Source organism: Macaca nemestrina, chromosome 15 (genome assembly GCF_043159975.1).
Source record: "Macaca nemestrina isolate mMacNem1 chromosome 15, mMacNem.hap1, whole genome shotgun sequence".
NCBI lineage: Eukaryota > Metazoa > Chordata > Mammalia > Primates > Cercopithecidae > Macaca > Macaca nemestrina.
The window spans coordinates 104,219,734-104,240,690 of NC_092139.1; the positions used below are offsets into that span (position 1 = coordinate 104,219,734).

The following is a 20,957-nucleotide window of genomic DNA, read 5'->3' on the forward strand; positions in this document are numbered from 1 at the left end:
GTGAGTCCATACGCTAGCAGAGTTGGGAGATGGTTACTCAAATAGTCAAGGACCCCACAGCAATGATAAAGTACTGTCCTCTGGGAACTCATGCAGAAGGCAGGAAGGACTTCCTGGAGAAGGTGATGTTTTAGCTGAGGTCGACTGAGTAGGAGTTTGCCAGACAAAGACGGGGAGGGAAGGGCATTGCAGGCAGAGGGAACAGCATGTATGAAGGTCTGCACTCCGGAAAGGAGAGAGATTCAGCTTTTGCCTGCCCTCTGCTGTGATGAGGGCCTCTAGATAGGCCTGGTCCTTGACTCTGTGAAGGATGGAAGGGCAGGGCCCACCACCAGGAGGGAGATAAAAACAATTGTGTGCACTCACGGAGGAAATATTCTGCTGTGTCAGCTTCGTAATCTGCATCCTCTGGGAAGTGATCGATTTGCTTGCACAGACCTTTGAAATTCCCTGCAAAACAAGGGGAGAAGGAGCGCATGAAACATCATAGTTTTGGGGGCGCTTAGGGCCCACCTGCCTCTTCTAGACTTCTGGCTCTTTGGAAACTCACTCAGCCGTCTCCCTCACCCCTGAAGGAAGGTTTCATTTTGTCTGTTTGGACATCTGCCTGGTGAATCACAATACACACCCGCAGTACTGTGGAGAGGATCTAAAGCCGAGGACTTCAAAACGCTGCCTTCTGTCCCTGCACCGAAGCTTCTGAGGATTAGCGGAGGCTTGGCAGCGGTGGAGGCTTGATTCCGGGCTGGGGACTGCCACGGAGGAGGCTGACGAACACTCCTCAGCCCGTCTCTGTGCCCCAGCTTGGCTGGGAGTCACCCTGCATTTTACATGTGAGAAAGCAGCAGATCACTTTCTAAAGGGGACACACCCCACACTGGTGCTGCCGGATGCTGCCACAGCCCTTCAGAAGAGCCTGCAAAACACTTTCCCATCTGCAATTGCACGAAATTCACCAAACCCAGCCGCCAACCGCTCTGAAATAAATATGGGGGTGGGGAGGAGATTGAGCCCCCTGGGGGCTGTACCCTTGGCCAAGTTCTTGAACTACAACTCAATTTGGTTCCACCACAGGCCTGTGAGAGGGGTCTTATCATCCCCATTGTACAGATGAGGACACTGAGGCTCAGGGAGGCTAAACTATCTGAGTAAATACTTGTGGCTAGGATATGATGGAATCAGGGCTCCAACTAGGGTCTTTTGACTCTCAACATTTCCTTGGTGCCTGCTGGGAAGGTGAGAACCGGCCCGGGGCAAATCCCAGCACAGTGTCACAGGCAGGTCCTCCCCTATGTTCACTGATGAGTGAGTGAACTCTTGAATGCAGCCTTTCCAAAAACTGATAAGTAGCATAGACCGTACAATCACCAGAGCATCGGCTTCCTGACAGCAGAGACTGTTTCATTCACCATCTTATCCCCAGCACCAGCACAGGCACAGCGAACGTCCTTTAACCTTCTCTGAATGGAAGAAGAATTGGGTGGGGTGTATGCACAGTGGGTAAGACGCAGGTTGCACAGCTAGACTGCCTGGGTCCAGCTGTGTGTCACTCAATGTCCTCACCTGAGAGTGGCAATAACAAGAATTCTTCCCTGGCAGATTGTCGTGGAGGTTCACTGAGCTGATGCATGTTGAGTAGTCAGAACAGTGCCTGACACATTTAGGAAGTCCTTGGGGGCATTGACGTGAGAGAGAAATGAAATTTGACTATGTCCAGCCACTGACTTAGTAGCTAGTGTGACCTAATTAATAGAGCCCTCAATACATGTTGGCAATGATTTCCTTCTACAGTCCTGAGACTATGTCTTATAAAGTAGAGGCAGATTCCAGTATGCACTATAGATATTACTCAGGAATTTTACGGTATTACATATACTTTTTTTTTTTTTTCTGAAATGGAGTCTCACTCTGTCACCCAGGCTTAAGTGCAATGGCACGATCTCGGCTCACTGCAACCTCCGCCTCCCGAGTTCAAGCGATTCTCCTGCCTCAGCCTCCCAAGTAGCCGGGGTTACAGGCACACACCATCATAACTGGCTAATTTTTGTATTTTAGTAGAGACGGGATTTCACCATATTGGCCAGGCTGGTCCCCCACTCCTGACCTCAAGAGATGGCAGCTACCGTGGCCACCAAAAGTGCTGGGATTACAGGCATGAGCCACTGTGCCCAGCCTAGACCTATATGTATGTACAAAATATAGAATTATATATTAGTTTGGTGCAAAAGCAATTGTGGTTTTTGCCATCCAAGTAATAGTGAAACCGTAATTACTTTGCACCAACCTAATAGTACGCAGGTATATAGTATACAGGGATACTTATTACTACATAGAAATATAAGCATTTTAGGAACTTCTGGCTATGCTGCATATAATGGAAAAGAGGAACCTCTGTAACTTCCTTTCACACATGAGCTCTCCCTGTACCAAATTCACCAACTTTTTCTACAAGAGAAACAATTCCCCAGAGCATATCGGGACTTCCGGTCGCTTCACTGAAGCTTGGTAGGGCCACTCAAAATGGTCCCATGGGCAGGTGTCTTCTCTGAGTGTTTTGGGTTCCGTGCTTTTTGCTGTTCCCACCCCTCTCCTGTCATGGCTTCTCTGCCCTCCTGCATCTTGGGGTGTTAAAAGGAAGCCTTGTCCCCTCCGTAGTGCCTTGTTTCCCTAATCCAACCACACACCCTTCTCTGTGGCAAAAGTCTTCATACCAGCTGCTAAGAGGATAACAAATTCTCCCTATTGTTACAATTATGAATCAGTGTATTTGAAAAGCACTTTGCGAAGCACTTTCATATCCTTTCAATTCAATCTGACAAGTATTTCAGCAAGCCGGTGCCAGGCATCTTTATAAAGAATCTGTGCAGGAGTGAGGCTCAGAGAGCAGTACTGACATGCCCCGAGGCGTCCCACAAATTGAGGACAGAGCTTAACCCAGAAGGGCCCCAGCTGCATCCTGGTGGGCCACACCCACTCCTGTTCCCCACAGGAACAGGAGGGTGGAAAGGGAGGGATTATGAGGATGGATCATGGAGTCCAAGCTGGGTAAACAGGGAAATGAGGACCTGAAAGGCAAGTGAGGCAGTGCAAAGGCAGGGGTGCGGGGTGGTGCAGGGGAGGGCAGTCAATGCTTTTGAGCCTAGGGTTGGGGTGGGGTCAAAGCATTATTGAAATGGGGGTGCATGGGAGTGAGCTGCAAGGGTGGCACGTGGTAGCCAGAGAGTGGAATGTAAAAGACAGAGTGGAGGGGGTGCGGGTATTGGAAATGCCAAGGGCAAGGGTAAGACCCCACAGGAACAGGAGCTCACATTCTGCGGGGAGCCTGGTGGCTCCTCCGGTGCAAGCCTGGGCCTCACTCATCCTTGGACCATCGGCTCCTAGCACAGTGCCTGGCATAGAAGGAGGGTTCAGGAGATGCTAACAGAGAGGCCGTGTGAGATAATCAGTGGCCCAGACCTCTCCTCGAGGCCTAGACCTGGGTATCCAACTGCCTATTTGATGTCTCTTGGTGGATGTTTTAAAGGCACTGAACGTGAACTCCTGATCTTTCCCTCCTGCCTGGTGCTCTGGAGGCCCCAGTTAGCTCGGCAAATGCTTCTCCAGGACTTCCTGGTGTAAGCCTGAGCCTAGTTGTCAGCGCCGACATCTATCTCTTCCTCCTCCCTGCAGGCTCCATCCATCAGGGTGTCCTGTCTGTGTTAGATTCTTAGTGTCTCAAACTTGCCTGATGCCTCTGAGACAGCACCGCCCACCACCAGGCCACCATCCCTGCTCCCTGGATGGCTGCCATGGCCTCCCCACTCATCAGTTTGCACCCACTCTTATCCTTCTCTACAGAGCTATGACAGTGATCCTTTGTACATGCAAATCTGATCATGCCACCTCCAGCTCGGAAACACTCCAGCTTCCCAGTGCTCTCGGGGAAAAGCTCAACATCTCTAACAAAGCCTGACCCTCAACCTCCACCTCTGGCCTCACCTCCCACCTGGCTCCTCCCTCCCTGCTCATCTCTGCCTTCTTTCCTGCCACGCTCCCTCCTACCTCAGGACCTTGGCACATGCGTGCTGGTCCTGCTGCCTGAGCGCCCACCATGTCCTTTGTTGCCTCTTTCTCCTAACCTCCCTGTGTCTCCCTGCACTGTGCTACTGGGGTGTCCTCCATTAGCTGGCTAGTGCTGGCTGCTTTGTGTTGGAGGGAGATATTAAGGCCTGTATGCTACTAGTGGGAATGTTCTAGTAGAGAGGGAAGAAGGGAAGGACTGGGGGCAGTGGCTCAGGCTTTAGCTTTGGGAAGCTGAGACAGGAGGATCCTTTGAACCCAGGAGTTCAAAACCAGCCTGGGCAACATAGCAAGACCCTATATCTACAAAAAATAAAAACTAATTAGCCAAGTGTGGTGGTATGTGTCTGTGGTCCTAGCTTACTTGGGAGGCTGAGGCAGGAGGATCCCTTGAACCCAGGTGTTCGAAGCTGCAGCGAGCTAGGATAGCACCATTGCACCCAGTCTGGTGACAGAGCAAGACTCTGTCTTGAAAATAAAATAAAAATAAAAAAGTAAAAGAAAGAAGGACAGAAGGGATGACCTGCAGAGATGGGGGCGCAATACAGGTGCACTGCACAAGGAGATGAGGCCCAGGACACAGTGCAAGGATGGATGGTGCTGTGCCAGGAGGGATGGCAGAGCTCGTGGGTGCAGTGCTGGGGATGGGCAGACATGGTGGGAGGGTATAACACTTCTCTTCTGCTTGCTTCTATTTTCCCGACGAAATGGGAAGTAGGAGCATTAACTGAGAGGACGGGGAGGAAGGGTTGGGGATGGGAGGACAGAGGAAGGGAAGCGAGAGTGGGAGGGAGTGGACCAGGCTGTGAAGTATGTGTGTCAGTGGCATGAAGGTCTCTTCTGAGATTCTGTGGCTTTCTCTGGCCACATTCGGGGCGTGGGTGCAGTTAGCTGCAGAGTCGCCTCTAACCAGGAGGAGGTTTGTGAGGTGAGTGCAACAGGGAGAGGGTGGAAAGGAGGGATTATGAGGATGGATCATGGAGTCCAAGCTGGCTAAACAGGGAAATGAGGACCTGAAGGGCAAGTGAGGCAGTGCAAAGGCAGGGGTGGGGTCAAAGCATTATTGAAATGGGAGTGCATGGGAGTGAGCTGCAAGGGTGACACGTGGTAGCCAGAGAGTGGGATGTAAAAGACAGAGTTGAGGGGGCGCGGGTATTGGAAATGCCAAGGGCAAGGGTAAGAGCCCGAATGAGGTGGCTCGGGACAGGTGGAGGTAGGATGATCTTCAAGTACGCACTGGAAAGGTCATACAAATTAATAGATAAGGCAAAACTACAATGTTCGCTCATATGTTCTGTACACATCAAGTATATATTAAGAAACTGCCTACCCGGTTAAAATGTGAAGGGCAAATGATTCATCAAATTATTCTAATAAGCCCCAAACCACCGACTGGGTTTTAGAAATGAATGGTGTGATCTTTTGATGATGAGGCTGTTATGAGCTAAATGATGGCTTGACTGGACCATGCTTTGACACAGGGAACCATACCAGATGCTCCCTAAACTTCCCTGTTAGAGTAAGGGTCATTCCATCTCGGCGAGTGCAGAATCTTCTCCTAACTTGTCCTCTACTGTTTGACTGGAGGACCTCTCCATGCCCAGCAGCCTCAGGAGGTCAGGGCCACTCTGCTTCTCTTGCCCCCACCCTTGGGGTGGGCCTTGGAGCTTATAGAACCTGAGAACAGAGCTGAGATCTCAACCCAGCCTTGGGCAGCGAGGAGAGGAGATGGAGCCTTAGTCCCAGCTCCTCTCTTCTCTCTGCCGGGCCCAACACAGGAGCCACCCCTGCCCCCGGCCAGCTTCCCTGACATAGCAAGACTGATTGGTACAACAGAATTTCAATATTTAACAATGGGTGAGGCAGCGCTGGCACATCAGGTTGGAGTGAAGGGGTCAAGATCAGGGACTGGAGGGGCTGCTTGCCTGGTTGTAGAATCTCCAAGGATGATAACGGGAGCAGCATTGGAGGCAGAGGCAGTGAGCCAGCGCTCAGCTCCCCAAGGACTGAATGACGGTGGCCATGAGGGAGTCAGACAGGTAGGCTGAGATGTGTTTCACAGAGACAGGGAGTTTAGGGAGGAGGCAGGGAAATGGACCGGAAATGTTGATGAGGTCCAGGGAGGCCTGGGATGTGGGCAGTAAAACACTCTCCACAGTGAGAGTTTGCAGGGGCGGTGGTGTCCTTCGGGGAGAGCCAGGTTTCCATTAGAGCAAGGACAGGAAGGGGGGATTCTGCTGGCACTGTGACCTAAATTCTAGAAGGTGCCATGGCAAGGATTTAGGAGGGCGGGGGAGTTAGAGATCCAGCGAGATCAGGGGACACACGGCCCTGAGGGACAAGTGATGAGTAGGGAGGAGTGATGGGGGTAAACTGGGATACAGGTCATGGTGAGATTGGTTCCAACGCCTCCGGTGGCGATGAGGCTGTGAGGGTTGGCTGGAGGAGCACAGGGTGCCCAGGAGCACTTGGACCTCAGTGGGCCCTGGATTCAGTCTGACTAATGGTGGTGCTGGGGAAGGGTGTGGGAGGGGAGGGGTTACTAGCAGCACTCAAGCATTAGAGGTGAAATTTGAACTTCGTAGGACATCTGCGTCAACAGATATCACTCCAGTAAGAGGAGAATGGTGAGAGGTGATGAAATGAATGAGATTTCATTTCCCTAAGGCCAGCCTGGGGTTCCATTGTATTTCCTTCTGGTTGGTGGTAATCTACCCTGGGGGTTGTGATGGCTTCAGGCACAGATGGATCCAGGTGCTCCAAAATCTGGAATCTCTCTCCATCTCTGACTTTCCTCCCAGCTGGCTTCATTTCTAGGCATCCTCTCTCCCTATGGTGGAGACTAAGGGGTCAAGTGCCTAGCACTGGGATGGTAGAGGAAAATCTAACCTAATCTCTGCCTTTCAGGCTCACATTCTAGGGAGAAAGACAGACGGTACAGAATTTAGAGTGCAACGCCTCACATAATATATTAGAAGGAGGTACGAGGCCTTATGGCAGCACAATTGTTCAGCTATCATTTATGTAGCACCAACTCTATGCCATGCTTTGTGCAACCTGCTGAGAACACAGAGGGGGAAAAATATACTTTCTGTCCTCAAGGAACTTGCAGTCTATGGTAGCAGACAGAAAACACACGCTGTGGTGTAGAGGGTGTGTGTGATGACAGAGGACAGCGGAGCGTGTCTGGGGCACACAGAAGGAAGGCATGTCCAGGCGTGAGAGTGTGTGGGTGACACAGGTCTCCTGAGGAAGAGCAGGTGCCTGAGTTGACACAAAGTGGAGGAGTCAGCCTGGTAAAGCAGGGAGGGGTCTGTGTCTGTGTGTGTGTGTCTGTGTGTGTCTGTGTGTGTATGGGTGTGTGCGTCTATGTGTGTGCATGCGTGTGTGTCTGTGCATGTGCATATGTGTTTGTGTGTCTGTGTGTGCATGGATGTGTGTGTGTGTGCATGGGCGTGTGTGTGCATGTGCGTGTGCGTGTGTGTCTGTGTGTACCTGGGTGTGTGTGCATGCGTGTGCATCTGTGTGTGCATGGGTGTGCGTCTGTGTGTGCATGGGCATGTGTGTCTGTGCATGTGTGTGTGTTTGTGTGTCTGTGTGTGCATGGGTGTGTGTGTGTGCATGCGTGTGTGTGTCTGTGTGTCCATGGGCGTGTGTCTGTGTGTCCATGGGCGTGTGTCTGTGCATGGGGCGTGTGTGTCTGTGCATGTGCGTGTGTGTGTGTGAGTGTGTGTCTCTGTGTGTGTCTGTGTGTACATGGGGGTGTGTGTGTGTGCATGGGTGTGTGTGTGTGTGTGTCTGTGTGTGCATGTGTGTTTGTGTGTCTGTGTCTGTATGTGTACGTGTGTGTCTGTGTCTGCGTGTGTGTGTGTGCCTGTGTATGTATGTGCGTGTGTGTTTGTCTCTCTGTGTGTACATGGGTGTGTGTGTGTGTCTGTGCATGGGTGTGTGTGTCTATGTGTGTGTATGTGTCTGTGTGTGTAGGCGTGATGAGGACGTGGTGGAAGGGTGAGGAGGGCTTTCTAGCAAGAGCAGTCAGGGAAGTGTGGGACACAGGAGGGAACACACTGTCCCCGTGGGTGGGAGAAGGTTTCGTAGAGCAGAGTTGGGAGTAACAGGACTTGAGAGAAGGCCCGAAGCCAGCAGTGTGTGTGCCGGCTCGCCCCTGCTCAAGTGAGCTCATCGCCAGTGTCTTCCCAGCTCTTGTTAGCAGTTTGAAATTGAATACGGTTGGCGTATTCACACGGTGGGAACCCACGGCAAATGCTACAAACCAAGGTCCCCACCTCCCACCCAGGGAACTGGTTGTTAAACATTTACCAGCACACCACTGGATGAAGGGTGATCCTGTGTGAGGGGTCAGCTGGTACAATAGACGTGACAAATTGGTGGGATTGGAGATTTGCAAAAGGACTGGGCCCATCGGAGGGCTGGGTGGGTGAGGGTGAGGGTGGACGATGACTGGAGCGGAGCGCAGGGGTCTCACTCTCCCCTGCCCCCTCGGGAATTGGCTTTGAGCTTCCGGAGGAAAGGGGATGCAGGGAAGACTCCCCCACCAAGAGTTATTCAGCTAAGGGGCTCAACAACCATGACTCTCCATGGAACCCCCATCCCAGAAGATTGGCAGTGCCCCGCCAACCGCCAAGCCGAGTGAGTTGAGGCCCCGCCGAGACGGAAAGGCCAAGGGCTGCGCCGTGGGCTGGCACAGTTCCGGCTCCAGGAGTTCACCGTTTCAGGCTGGGAATTGCAGCTTGCAGGTATTAAGTAGTTTAAGAGGAGGTTTCATCAGCTTTGTAAAAAGCACATTAATATCTCACACCAACTGCTGTCTTGTTTCTTTAGACACAATAAGCTCCGCATAAACCTGGTCATTAGGGGCTGAACAGACTCTGTTTTATTTTCCACATATTCATGAGAAGCTGAAAGAGCAGCTCTGGAGCCAGGAGGGGACACGGTGGAGCGAGCTGAGGCGTGGGGAGGAGGCTGTCTGAGTAAATTTTTAAGTGAAGCAAATGAAGGGTTTGGTGGGAGCTGCTTTCTCTGTGTTTTCAACCTTTGCTGCTCCTGGCTTTTTGCTTTCCTGGCAAGACCCTCCCTGACGGCAGGGATTCGGGAGGCCTCAGGGAGGGTGGGCCATGCCTGGCTTGTTTCTGGCTGGAACCCCAGGGCCCTGGGCACAGCGCAGCCACCAGCTTGGGTTGGATGGTTTGCAACAACAGAACATGTGGCATCCTATGAGTTTGATCGTTCTTTCGTTTGTTCATTCATTCTTTCAGTGGGTAGTTTCTTTTCTTTTTTTTTTTTTTTTGGGATGGAGGGAAGGGAGGAAGGGCTAGGGGTCAAGAAGGGAGAGAGCAGTCTCAATGGCTACTTTCGAATGCCTGCTGTGTGCTAGCCACTGGGCAGGGTGACATGAAGTAAGTGGTCTGTCCTGCTTGCCTGCCATGAATTTGCTCCTTCCATTGACTCTGAGCTCCCACTTCACTGAAGTCCCCAGCACTCAGGAGCTGACCCCAACAATGAGCAATTGCTCATCCAACCTTCAGTTGCATCCTGTCCTGGCTCTGGTCTCCATAGCTACCTCTTTAGTTCTTCTTCTTTTTATTGAGACAGGGTCTTGCTGTGTTGCCCAGGTTGGAGTGCAGTGGCGCAATCATGGCTCACTGCAGCCTTGACCTTCTGGGTTCAAGAGATCCTCCCACCTCAGCCTCCCGGGCAGCTGTGACTATAGGCATGTGTAGTCTAATTTTTGTATTATTTTGTAGAGAGGGGTCTCGCCATGTTGCCTAGGCTGTTCTTGAGCTCCTGGGCTCAAGTGATCCGCCCTCCTCAGCCACTCGGGTTCCTTCTTTAGTTTTTCTTTTCTTTCTTTTTCTTTTCTTTTTTTTTTGGAGACAGTCTCTCTCTGTTGACCAGGCTGGAGTACAATGGCACGATCTCAGCTCACTGCAACCTCCGCCTCCCAGGTTCAAGCAATTCTCCTGCCTCAGCCTCCCAAGTAGCTGGGATTACAGGCACCAGCCATCACCCCTGGCTACTTTTTCGTATTTTTAGTAGAGATGGGGTTTCATCATGTTGGCCAGGCTGGTCTTGAACTCATGACCTCAGGTGATTCACCCACCTCGGCCTCCCAAAGTGCTGGGATTACAGGCAAGAGCCACCGTGCTGGGCCCCTTTAGTTCTTTACACGTGATTTGGGGGAGGAGATTGGGCTCCAGAGTTAGAAAGATCTGGCTTCTAAGCTTGGCTCTGTTACCTAGTAGCTGTGTGAATTTGAGCAAGTTATGTGAAAACTGTGCCTCAGTTTCCTTTGCTGTAAGAAGACAATATCAGTCCTTGCCGAGGGGGTAAAGGGATTGACTCTGAAGACTCAATGAAATAACAGAAGTGAAGGGCCCCAGTGCAGTTCCTAACCCAGAACAGATACTCAACAACGTAGGTCCTCCTTTTTCTTCTTCTTCAAATGACGCCTCTTTCAGGAGGCCTTTCTTGATTGCCCTGAGCCGGGAAGACTCTTTCCTCTCCTATGCTCCTTTGCAGTGCCTTTTCAGCATTTTAATGGGCATGGGAAACCCCTGGGGATCATGTTAAGCCAGGTTCAGATTCGGTGACACTCTGTATTTCTCATGAGTTTGCAGCAGTACCCACGGTGCCAGGCCCCAGTGGGGGGCCATGCTTTGGGTTGGGTAGCGAGGCTGCCAAGCACCTTTTAGCTGCTTTGGTCATATTCTGTTTGTGTATGGTTGTTTGGGAACAAGAAGCTGGAACTCTGTAAGCTCCTTAAGGGCAGAATTTCTTCTAGAGGATTCCCTGAATGTATCATATTTTCCTTGATTCTAAGACATTCACATGCAAATTTCAATGTTTCTGAAATTGAGATGTGTCTTATAATTCATGAGTTCACTTCACTGCAGTGTGTCTCTTTTTTCCTGAAAAATCATTATCACATTGATGGCGTGCCTTTTAATTAATGGTAATGGCTGCCTGACAAAAGTTTATTGAACAAATAACTAAATGAATGAGTTAGTGTGTGTGGGTGGCCAGGGACTGTACTATACATTTCCATTCACCTAAACAGTTGAGCGTCATGCCAAATATTAGAATCCCTGGGGCACCAGGATCTTTTGCACTTTTCTTATGAAAAACCTACTTGACTATACCTGGCCAGGCCCGGTGGCTCACGCCTGTAATCTCAGCACTTTGGGAGGCTGAGGTGGGCAGATCACCTGAGGTCAGGAGTTCGAGATCCCCCTGGCCAACATGGTGAAACCCCATCTCTACTAAAAATACAAAAATTAGCCAGGTCTGGTGGCAGGGGCCTGTAATCCCAGCTACTCAGGAGGTTGAGGCCTGAGAATCGTTTGAATCTGGGAGGCGGAGGTTGCAGTGAGCCAAGATTGTGCCGTTGCACTCCAGCCTAGGCGACAAGAGCAAGAATCCATCTCAAAAAACAAACAACCAACCAACCAAACAAAAAACACCTATTTGACTATTTGACTATATCTGGCTGAGCACGGTAGCTCATGCCTGTAATCCCAGCACTTTGGGAGGCCAAGGTGGGTGGGTCACTTGAGATCAGGAGTTCTAGACCAGCCTGGCCAACATGGTGAAACCCGGTCTCTACCCAAAATACAAAAATTAGTCGGGTGTGGTGGCACACACCTGTAGTCCCAGCTACTGGGGAGGCTGAGGTGGGAGAATTGCTTGAACCCAGGAGGTGGAGGTTGCAGTGAGCTAAGATCATGCCACTGCACTTCAGCCTGGGTGACAGAGTGAGACCCTGCCCCAACTCCATATCTATTTGAATATATCAAAATATACATATAGCCCACAACTCAGCAATTCTGCTTAGAAATGTGTGTTGAAGAAACACTTGCATACATGCACACAATGTTTGAGAATGTTCATAATAGCACTGCTCATAACAACAACTAACTGGGAATAGCCCAGATTTCTATTATCAGAAAAATGATAGCAGCTTGTAGTATATTGATGTAATGTAGTAGACAGCAGTGAAAATGAGTGAATTACAGCTACACAAGTCAACCCAGATGAATTCCACAAACATAGCACTGGACAGAAAAAATCAAGCTGCAGAAAAATACATATGGCATAATTCCATTTTCACAAAGTTAAAAACATGTACAACTAAGTTATAGATTATTTAGAAATACATGTGTATGTGGCAAAACTATAAAGTCAAGCAAGAGAATGATAAACATCAAGTTTAAGAGTGTTTGTAGCTGGGTGTGGTGGCTCACACCTGTAATCCCTGCACTTTGGGAGGTGGAGGTGGGAGGATTGCTTGAGCCCAGGAGTTCCAACCCAGCCTGGGCAACATGGCGAAATCCTATCTCTACAAAAAAATAAAAAATTAGCCAAGCATGGTGGTGCACACCTGTAGTCCCAGCTACTCAGGGTGCTGAGGCAGGAGGACTGCTGGAGCCTGGGAGCCTGAGGCTGCAGTGAGCCATGATCATGCTACCGCACTCCAGATTGTGTGACAGAGGAAGACCCTGTCTCAAAGAAAAAAAAAAAGAATGTTTTCCTGAGATAGGGTAGGGCACACAACTGCTTCAATGTCCCAGGAATGCTCTATTTTTTAACTTGGTAGTGAGTGCATAAGCACTCTTCATTTTATCGTTATTCTTTATTCCCTTCTGTGACAGAGGCTGTTTCCAAATATATCTTGTTCTTTTCAAGTTTTCCCTGGACATATGGCTTCCCAGAATGTAGACTTTAGTTCCCAACTTCCCTTGCAGCTAGAGGTGGCCATGTGACAAAGTTTTGACCAATGGGATGCAAGCGGAAATGGTGGGAATGACTTGGGAGGAAAGGCCTTCAGGGTATGGGATGTGCCCTTCTCAGTCCTTTCCTCTTGGCACGTGGACTAAGGAGCTCCAACCGCCATCTTGGTCGATGAGGCAATCTTGAAAATGGAGAGCTGCATGATGGTAGAATAAGATAAAGGGTATCCGAGCCACACCACCATGGAGTGTTATAGCAGTCGTGGACAACTTATCTCCATAGCAGTGCAATGAGAAAGAAATAAACTATCAACTATCTTTATTTTCTTACTTTTAAGTTTTTTAGAGAGAAGCTCTTGCTTTGTCACCCAGATTGGATCGTAGTGGCATGATCATAGCTTACTGTGACCTCAAACTCTTGGGCTTAAATGATCTTCCTTCCTCCATCTCCTGAGTAGCTGGGACTACAGGTGCATGCCACCACACCTGTCCTATCTTTTTAATTTTAGGTAAATAAACCAAAAAAAAAAAAAAAAAAAAACAACAAAAATAAAATGCACGAAACTTTATAGCCAAACCTAATCCTGATGAACATAATCTGTACAAGTTAAAATAATCTTTAAAAAAGCTTGATTTTTAATTTTTTTTTTTTTTTTTGATATGGAGTCTTGCTCTGTTGCCAAGGCTGGAGTGCAATGGTGCGATCTCGGCTCACTGCAACCTCTGCCTCCCGGGCTCAAGTGATTCTTGTGCCTCAGCCTCCTGAGTAGTTGGGATTTCAGACATGTACCACCAAGCTTTGTTAATTTTTGTATTTTTGGTAGAGACGGAGTTTTACTATGTTGGCCGGGTCTGGAACTCTCAACCTCAGGTGATCTGCCTGCCCTGGCCTCCCTAAGTGCTGACATTATAGGCGTGAACCACCGCTCCCGGCCTAAAATTTTTTTTAAGTACATTTTATGGTGTATACTTTAAGGTATACAACATGATGTTGTATGATTACATATATACAGCAAAAGGGTTGCTATAGTGGAAAAAATAAACACATCCATCATCTCACATAGTACTCAGTTTTTCCCTGTGTGGCAGGAGCAGCTATAACCTCATTTAGCAAAAATCCTGAATACAGTACACTATTATTAACAATAGTCCCCATGTTGTACATTAGGGCTCTGGACTTGTTCACCCTATACCTTTGCTACTTTGAATCCTTTGACCTATATCTCTCCATTTCTTCCCTGTCACCCAAGATCTTGGTAACCACTGTTTTATTCTCTATCTCTACATACTTGATATTTGACTTTTTTTTTTTTTGGTAAAGATTTCATATCAGTGGGGTCATAAAATAGTTTTCTTCCGTGTCTGGCTTATTTCACTTAGCATATTGTCCTCCAGGTTCATGCACGTTATGGCAAATGGCAGATCTCTCCCTTTTTAAAGGCTGAATCATAAATAATATTCCATTGTATGTAAACACCATAGTTTCTTTATTCATTCATCCATTGATGGACATCTAGATTGTTTCCATATTTTGGCTATTGTGAGTATTGCTGCAATGAACATGGGAGTGTAGATACCTTTTTTATTATTTTTTTTTTTGCGGGGACAGGGTCTCCCTTTGTTGCCTAGGCTAGAGTGCAATGGCACAGTCTTGGCTCACTGCAACCTCCGCCTCCTGGGTTCAAGTGATTCTCATGCTTCAGGCTCCCGAGTAGCTGGGATTACAGGCGCCTGCCACCACGCCTGGCTAGGTTTTGTATTTTTAGTAGAGGGAGAGTTTTGTCATGTTGGCCAGGCTGGTCTCGAACTTCTGACCTCATGATCCAAGCGCCTCAGCCTCCCGAAGGGCTGGGATTACAGGCGCGAGCCACCGCACCTGGGGAGTGTAAGTATCATTACAAGGTGGTGATTTCATTTCCTTTGGGTATAAACCAGAAGACATATTGCTGGGTCATATGGGAGTTCTATTTTTACTTTTCTTTGAGGAAACTCCATACTATTTTCCACAATGGTGGCATCAACCTACATTACCACCTAACAGTGTGCGAGGATTCCCTTTTCTCCACACCCTCGCCAACACTCGTTATCTTATGTCTTTTGATAATAGTTACCCTCACGGGTGTGAAGTGGTATCTCACAGTCATTTTCATTGGCATTTCCCTGAAGATTAGTAATGTTAAACACTTTCCCATTTACCTATTGGCCATTTTAATGTCATCTTTGGAGAAATGCCTATTAAAGTCCTTTGCTCATTTTTAAATTGTGTTATACATTTTCTTGCTATTGAGTTGTGTCTGTTCTTTATAAATCTTGGATATTGAGACTTTAGTTTAAACAAGAATATATATTTTAAAAACCTCGGATATTAACCCTTATCTAATATATGGTTTGCAAATAATGTTTCCCAATCTGTACGTTGCCCTTTCATTTTGTTGTCTGTTAAAATAGCCTTCTTTTGTATTTATTATTAAACACATTCTAAAAATATATATATATGTGTGTGTGTATATATGTGTGTGTGTGTGTGTGTGTATATATATATATATATTTTGTTTTTTGAGACAGAATCTTGCTCTGTCACCCAGGCTGGAGTGCAGTAGTGCGATCTCGACTCGCTGCAACCTTCGCCTCCCAGGTTCAAGTGATTCTCTTGCCTCAGCTAACTGAGTAGCTGGGATTACAAGCACCCGCCACCACGCCCGGCTAATTTTTGTATTTTTAGTAGAGATGGGGTTTTGCCATGTTGGCCAGGCTGGTCTTGAACTCCTGACCTCAGGTGATCCACCCGCCTCAGCCTTCTAAAGTGTTGGGATTACAGGCGTGAGCCACTGCACCCGGCCTACTTCTTCATTATTATTATATCTGTTATGGCGATCTGTGATCAGTGATCTTGGATGTTACCATTGTAATTGTTTTAGAGTGCCATGAACTGCACCATATAAGATGGAGAACTTAATTGATAAGTGTTATGTATGTTCTGCCTGTTCCACCAATTGGCCATGTCCCTGTTTCTCTCCCTCTCCTTGGACCTCCCTATTCTCTAAGACACGACAATACTGAAACTAGGGCAATTAAGAACCCTACAATGGCCTCTAAGAGTTCAAGTGAAAGAAAAGGAGAGTTGAACATATCTCACTTTAAATCAAAGCTAGAAACAATTAAGCTTAGTGAGGAAGGCATGTCATAAACTCAGGCAAGCTGAAAGCTAGGCCTGTTATGTCAAACAGTTAGCCAAGATATGAATGCAAAGGGAAAGTGCTTAAAGGAAATTAAAAGTGCTACTCTCTATGAATGATAAGAAAGTGAAATATATTTGCGGATATGGAGAAACTTTGAGTGGTCTGGGTAGATCAAACCAGCCACAGCATTCCCTTAAGCCAAAGTCTAATCCAGAGAAAGGCCCTAACTCTCTTCAATAGTATGAAGGCTGAGAGAGGTGAGGAAGCTGCAGAAGAAAAGTTGGAAGCTAGTAGAGTTTGGTTCATGAGGTTTAAGAAAGAAGCTCCTGCATACACTAAAGTGCAAGGTGAAGGGGCAAGTGCTGATGGAGAAGCTGCAATAAATTGTCCAGAAGATCTGGTTAAGATCATTGATGAAGGTGGCCACACTAAACAACAAATTTTCAAGGTAGATGCAACAGCCTTCTATTGGAGGAAGGTGCCATCGAGGACTTTCGTAGCAAGAGAGGTCAATGGTTGGCTTCAAAGCTTCAAAAGACAGGCTAACTCTCTTGATAGGGGCTAATGCAACTGGTGACTTTAAGTTGAAGCCAAGGCTCATTTACCATTCTAAAAATTTTAGAGCCCTTAAGCAATATGCTAAATCTACTCTACCTGTGCTCTATAAATGAAACAAAAAAGCCCAAATACAGCACATCTGTTTACAGCAGGATTTACTGAATACTTTAAGCCCACTATTAAGATCTACTGCTCAGAAAGAAGATTTCCAAATATTACTGCTCATTTACCATGCACCTGGTTCCCAAGAGCTCTGATGGAGATGTACAAGGAGATGAATGTTGTTTTCATGCCCGCTAACACAACATCTATTTTGTAGCCCATGGATCAAGAGTAATTTTGACTTTGAAGTCTCATTATTTAAGAAATACATTTTATGTAAATGATGAGTTGATGGGTGCTGATGAGTTGATGGGTGCAGCACACCAACATGGCACAAGTATACATATGTAACAAACCTGCACATTGTGCACATGTACCCTAGAACTTAAAGTATAATAATAATAAAAAAGGAATACATTTCATAAGGCTATAGCTGCCAGAGACCGTGATTCCTCTGATGGATCTGGGCAAAGTAAATAAAAAATCTTCTGGAAAGGACTCAACATTCTCGATGCCAATAAGAACATTTGTGATTCGTGGGAGGAGGTCAAAATATCAACATTAACAGGAATTTGGAAGAATTGGTTCCAACTCTTATAGATGACTTTGAGGGGTTCAATATTTCAGAAGAGGAAGTAATTCAGATGTTCTGGAAATAGGAAAACAGCTCGAATTAGAAGTGAAGCCTGAAGATGTGAGTGAATTGCTGCAATCTCATGATAAAACTTGAGTGGATGAGAGGTGGCTTTTTATGGATAAGCAAAGAAAGTGGTTTCTTGAGATGGAATCTATTCCTGGTGAAGATGCTGTGAACATAACTGAAATGACGACAAAGTTTTTAGAAGATGATATAAAGTTAGTTGATAAAGCAACAGCAGGGTTTGAGAAGACTGACTCCAACTTTGAAAGAAGTTCAACTGTAGATAAAAAGATATCAAACAGTATCATTTACCATAGAGAAATCCTTTGTGAAAGGAAGAATCAATTGATGTGGCAAACTACATTGTTTTCTTAGTTTAAGAAATTGCCACAACCATCCCAGCTTTCAGCAACCACCACCCTGATCAATCGGCTGCTATCAACATCGAGGCAAAACCCTCCACCAGCAAAAAGATGGTGACACGCTGAAGGCTCAGATGATCAGTAGCATTTTTAGCAACAAAATATGTTAAAGTTATGTATGTACATTGTTTTCTTAGACATAATGCTATTGCACACTTAATAGACTACAGTGTAGTGTAAACATAACATATTTTTTTTTGAGACAGAGTCTCACTCCGTCACCTAGGCTGGAGTGAAATGGCACAATTGTAGCTCACTGCAGCCTTGACTTCCTAGACTTAAGCAATCCTCCCACCTCAGTCTCCCGAGCAGCTGGGACGACAGATATGTGCCACCACGACTGGCTAATATTTTATTTGTTGAGATGGGGTCTCACTATGCTGCCCAGACTGGTCTCAAACTCCTGGGCTTAGTAGTCCTCCCGCCTCAGCCTCCTAAAATGTTGGGATTACAGTTATGAGCCACTGCCCTTGGCCTAACATAACTTTATTTTTTGAGACAGAGTCTCGCTTTTTTGCCCAGTCTGGAGTGCAGTGGTGTGATCTCAGCTCACTCCAACCTCTGTCTCCTGGGTTCAAGCAATTCTCCTGCCTCAGCCTCCCGAGTAGCTGGGAGTATAGGTGCCCATCACCATGCCCGGCTACTTTTTGTATTTTTAGTAGAGATGGGGTTTCACCATGTTGGCCAGGCTGGTCTCGAACTCCTGGCCTCAATTGATTCACCCACCTCAGCCTCCCAAAGTGCTGGGATTACAGGCATGAGCCACCATGCCCAGCCCCAACATAACTTTTATATGCACTGGGAAACCAAAAAATTTGTGTGACTTACTATGTTATGACATTTGGTTTATTGTGGTGATCCAGAACCCAATCCGCAGTATTTCCCAAGTCTGCCTATCTGCCTGTATGAGAGAGGCAGTGACGCTCAGTGGTTAGCTTCACAGGGTCTGGAGCCTGGCTACCTGGGTCCACATTCTGGTTATGACACTGAACCTCTGAGCGTCGGCTCCTCCGCTGTAAAACGAGGAGTCAAACTTCTCTCATAGGATTGTGAGAATTGCATAAAACACTGCATTGAGAGGGCTTAGCATCGCGGCTGTCACCTAGCTCGATAAGAGGTAGGTGTGATTACATTTTGCTGGGCCCCATGGTCGGGGTACAGATAGATCACATAGTCCCTACTTTTAAGAAGCTCACAGACTAGTAGGGGAGAGACTGGTGATTCCACTCTGCTGTGCCAGGAGAGCCTGCCCAAGGAGCTATGGGAACTGCATGTGCTTAGATCCTATGAAACAGGACTGTTCAAATGACTCTGTCAACCCCAGACTCCCTGGAGTAGGCGGATAATGAATAAACACTGTCATGTGTCAACAGCCCTAAATTCATCTTAAGAGGCCCTGTGGTGTGGTGGCTGTGCCTCTTGCAGGAGAGCGTGGGTCTGAGTTCTCTTTCTGTCGTGTATTAACCATGTGTTCTTGGACAAGTTGTTCATCTTTCAGCTCAGTACTTCAGCTCGTCCTTGAATTTTTATCAAGTGGCTACTAGGTGTTGGTGTTGAGTAGGTGCCACAATAGAGAAAGGATCAATACAGACAGATTCCCTGTCCCCCAGAGCTGAGTCTTGAGAGGCCCCTAGACAAATAATTAATGCACACGACCCGGAATGAAACCACAAGGGCAGCGAGGGCATTGGCTGGTCGCCGGGAACAAATGGCCATGAGCCAGGCATGGGGCCAAGCGCTTTACAACAAGTCTGTTGAGGTGGACACTATTAGTCTCCGTATGTTAGAGATATGGAAGTGGAGGGACAGAGGGGTGAAGGAACACCCCTAAAGATTCATTGCTCGTGTAAGTGGAGGAGCTGGGCTCTGACCCCGGGCAGGAGGTTCTAGGTGTCTGCTGGGCTCCACTGTTAAAGCACAGTACAGGATGCTGGGTAGCAGGGACAGTGCATGGCATAGTCTGGGTACTAGTGGGTTGTCAGGAAGGCTTCCTGGAAGAAGCACCATCTTGGATGAGCCGTGAAGGATAAGTAAAAAATTGGCAGATGAAAGGGAGGGTAGGGAGGTGCTTGAGAGAAGAGCAAGTGAGGGCCAACCAGAGACAGGACAGGACAGGACACTGAGGCCAGAAGTGTCATTTAGAGGACGGAAACCAGATGGTTGGCCTGTGTGTGTGTGTGTGTGTATGTATGTGTGTGTGTATGTCTGGGTGTGTGATGTGTGTCTGTGTGTCTCTGTGTGTGTGTATGTATGTCTGTGTGTGTGTAGTGTGTGTAGTGTGTGTGTACGTGTGTGTATGTGTGTATGTATGTGTGTGTGTGGTGTCTGTGTGTATGTGTGTGGTGTCTATGTATGTCTATATGTATATGTGTGTGTCTGTGTGTGTGTATGTGTGTGGTGTGTGTGTCTGTGTCTGTGTGTATGTATGTGTATTTGTGTATGTCTGTGTGTAGTGTGTGTATGTGTATATGTGTGTGTATGTGTGTATGTGTATGTCTGTGTGCATATATGTGTGTGTATGTATGTGTGTGTGTGTCTGTGTGTGTGCATGTGTGTGGTGTGTGTGTCTGTGTCTGTGTGTATGTATGTGTATTTGTGTATGTCTGTGTGTAGTGTGTGTATGTCTGTGTATATGTGTGTGTATGTGTGTGTATGTGTGTATGTGTATGTCTGTGTGCATATGTGTGTGTGTATGTATGTGTGTGTGTGTCTGTGTGTGTATGTGTGTGGTGTGTGTGTCTGTGTCTGTGTGTATGTATGTGTATTTGTGTATGTCTGTGTGTAGTGTGTGTATGTCTGTGTATATGTGTGTGTATGTGTGTGTATGTGTGTATGTGTATGTCTGTGTGCATATATGTGTGTGTATGTATGTGTGTGTGTGTCTGTGTGTGTGCATGTGTGTGGTGTGTGTGTGTCTGTGTGTATGTATGTGTATTTGTGTATGTCTGTGTGTAGTGTGTGTGTGCTGTGTATGTCTCTGTGTATATGTGTATATGTGTATATGTGTGTATGTATATGGCTGTGTGCATATGTGCATATGTGTGTGTGTGTGTGTGTCTGTCTGTGTGTTTGTGTGTGGTGTGTGTGTGTGTGTTTGTGTGTGTGTGTGTGTGTGGTGTGTGTGTGTGTGTCTGTGTGTGTGTTTGTGTGTGTGTGTGTCTGTGTGGTGTGTGTGTGTTTGTGTGTGTGTCTGTGTGTGTGTGTGTCTGTGTGTGTGTGGTGTGTGTGTGTGTGTGTGTCTGTGTGTGTG

The 20,957-nt window shown here is 47.4% G+C and overlaps 1 protein-coding gene across 2 annotated transcripts in view; it reads right to left on the reverse strand.

Moving 5' to 3' along the window:
• LOC105464512 (calcium voltage-gated channel auxiliary subunit gamma 2) overlaps positions 1 to 20,957 on the reverse strand; it is a 142,338-nt gene that overhangs the window by 26,022 nt on the left and 95,359 nt on the right. For both annotated transcript variants that reach the window (XM_071080529.1, XM_011712484.2), the window contains one exon: positions 367 to 450. In XM_071080529.1, the coding sequence (XP_070936630.1) occupies positions 367 to 450 (84 nt within the window). The remainder of the gene's footprint in view (positions 1 to 366; positions 451 to 20,957) is intronic.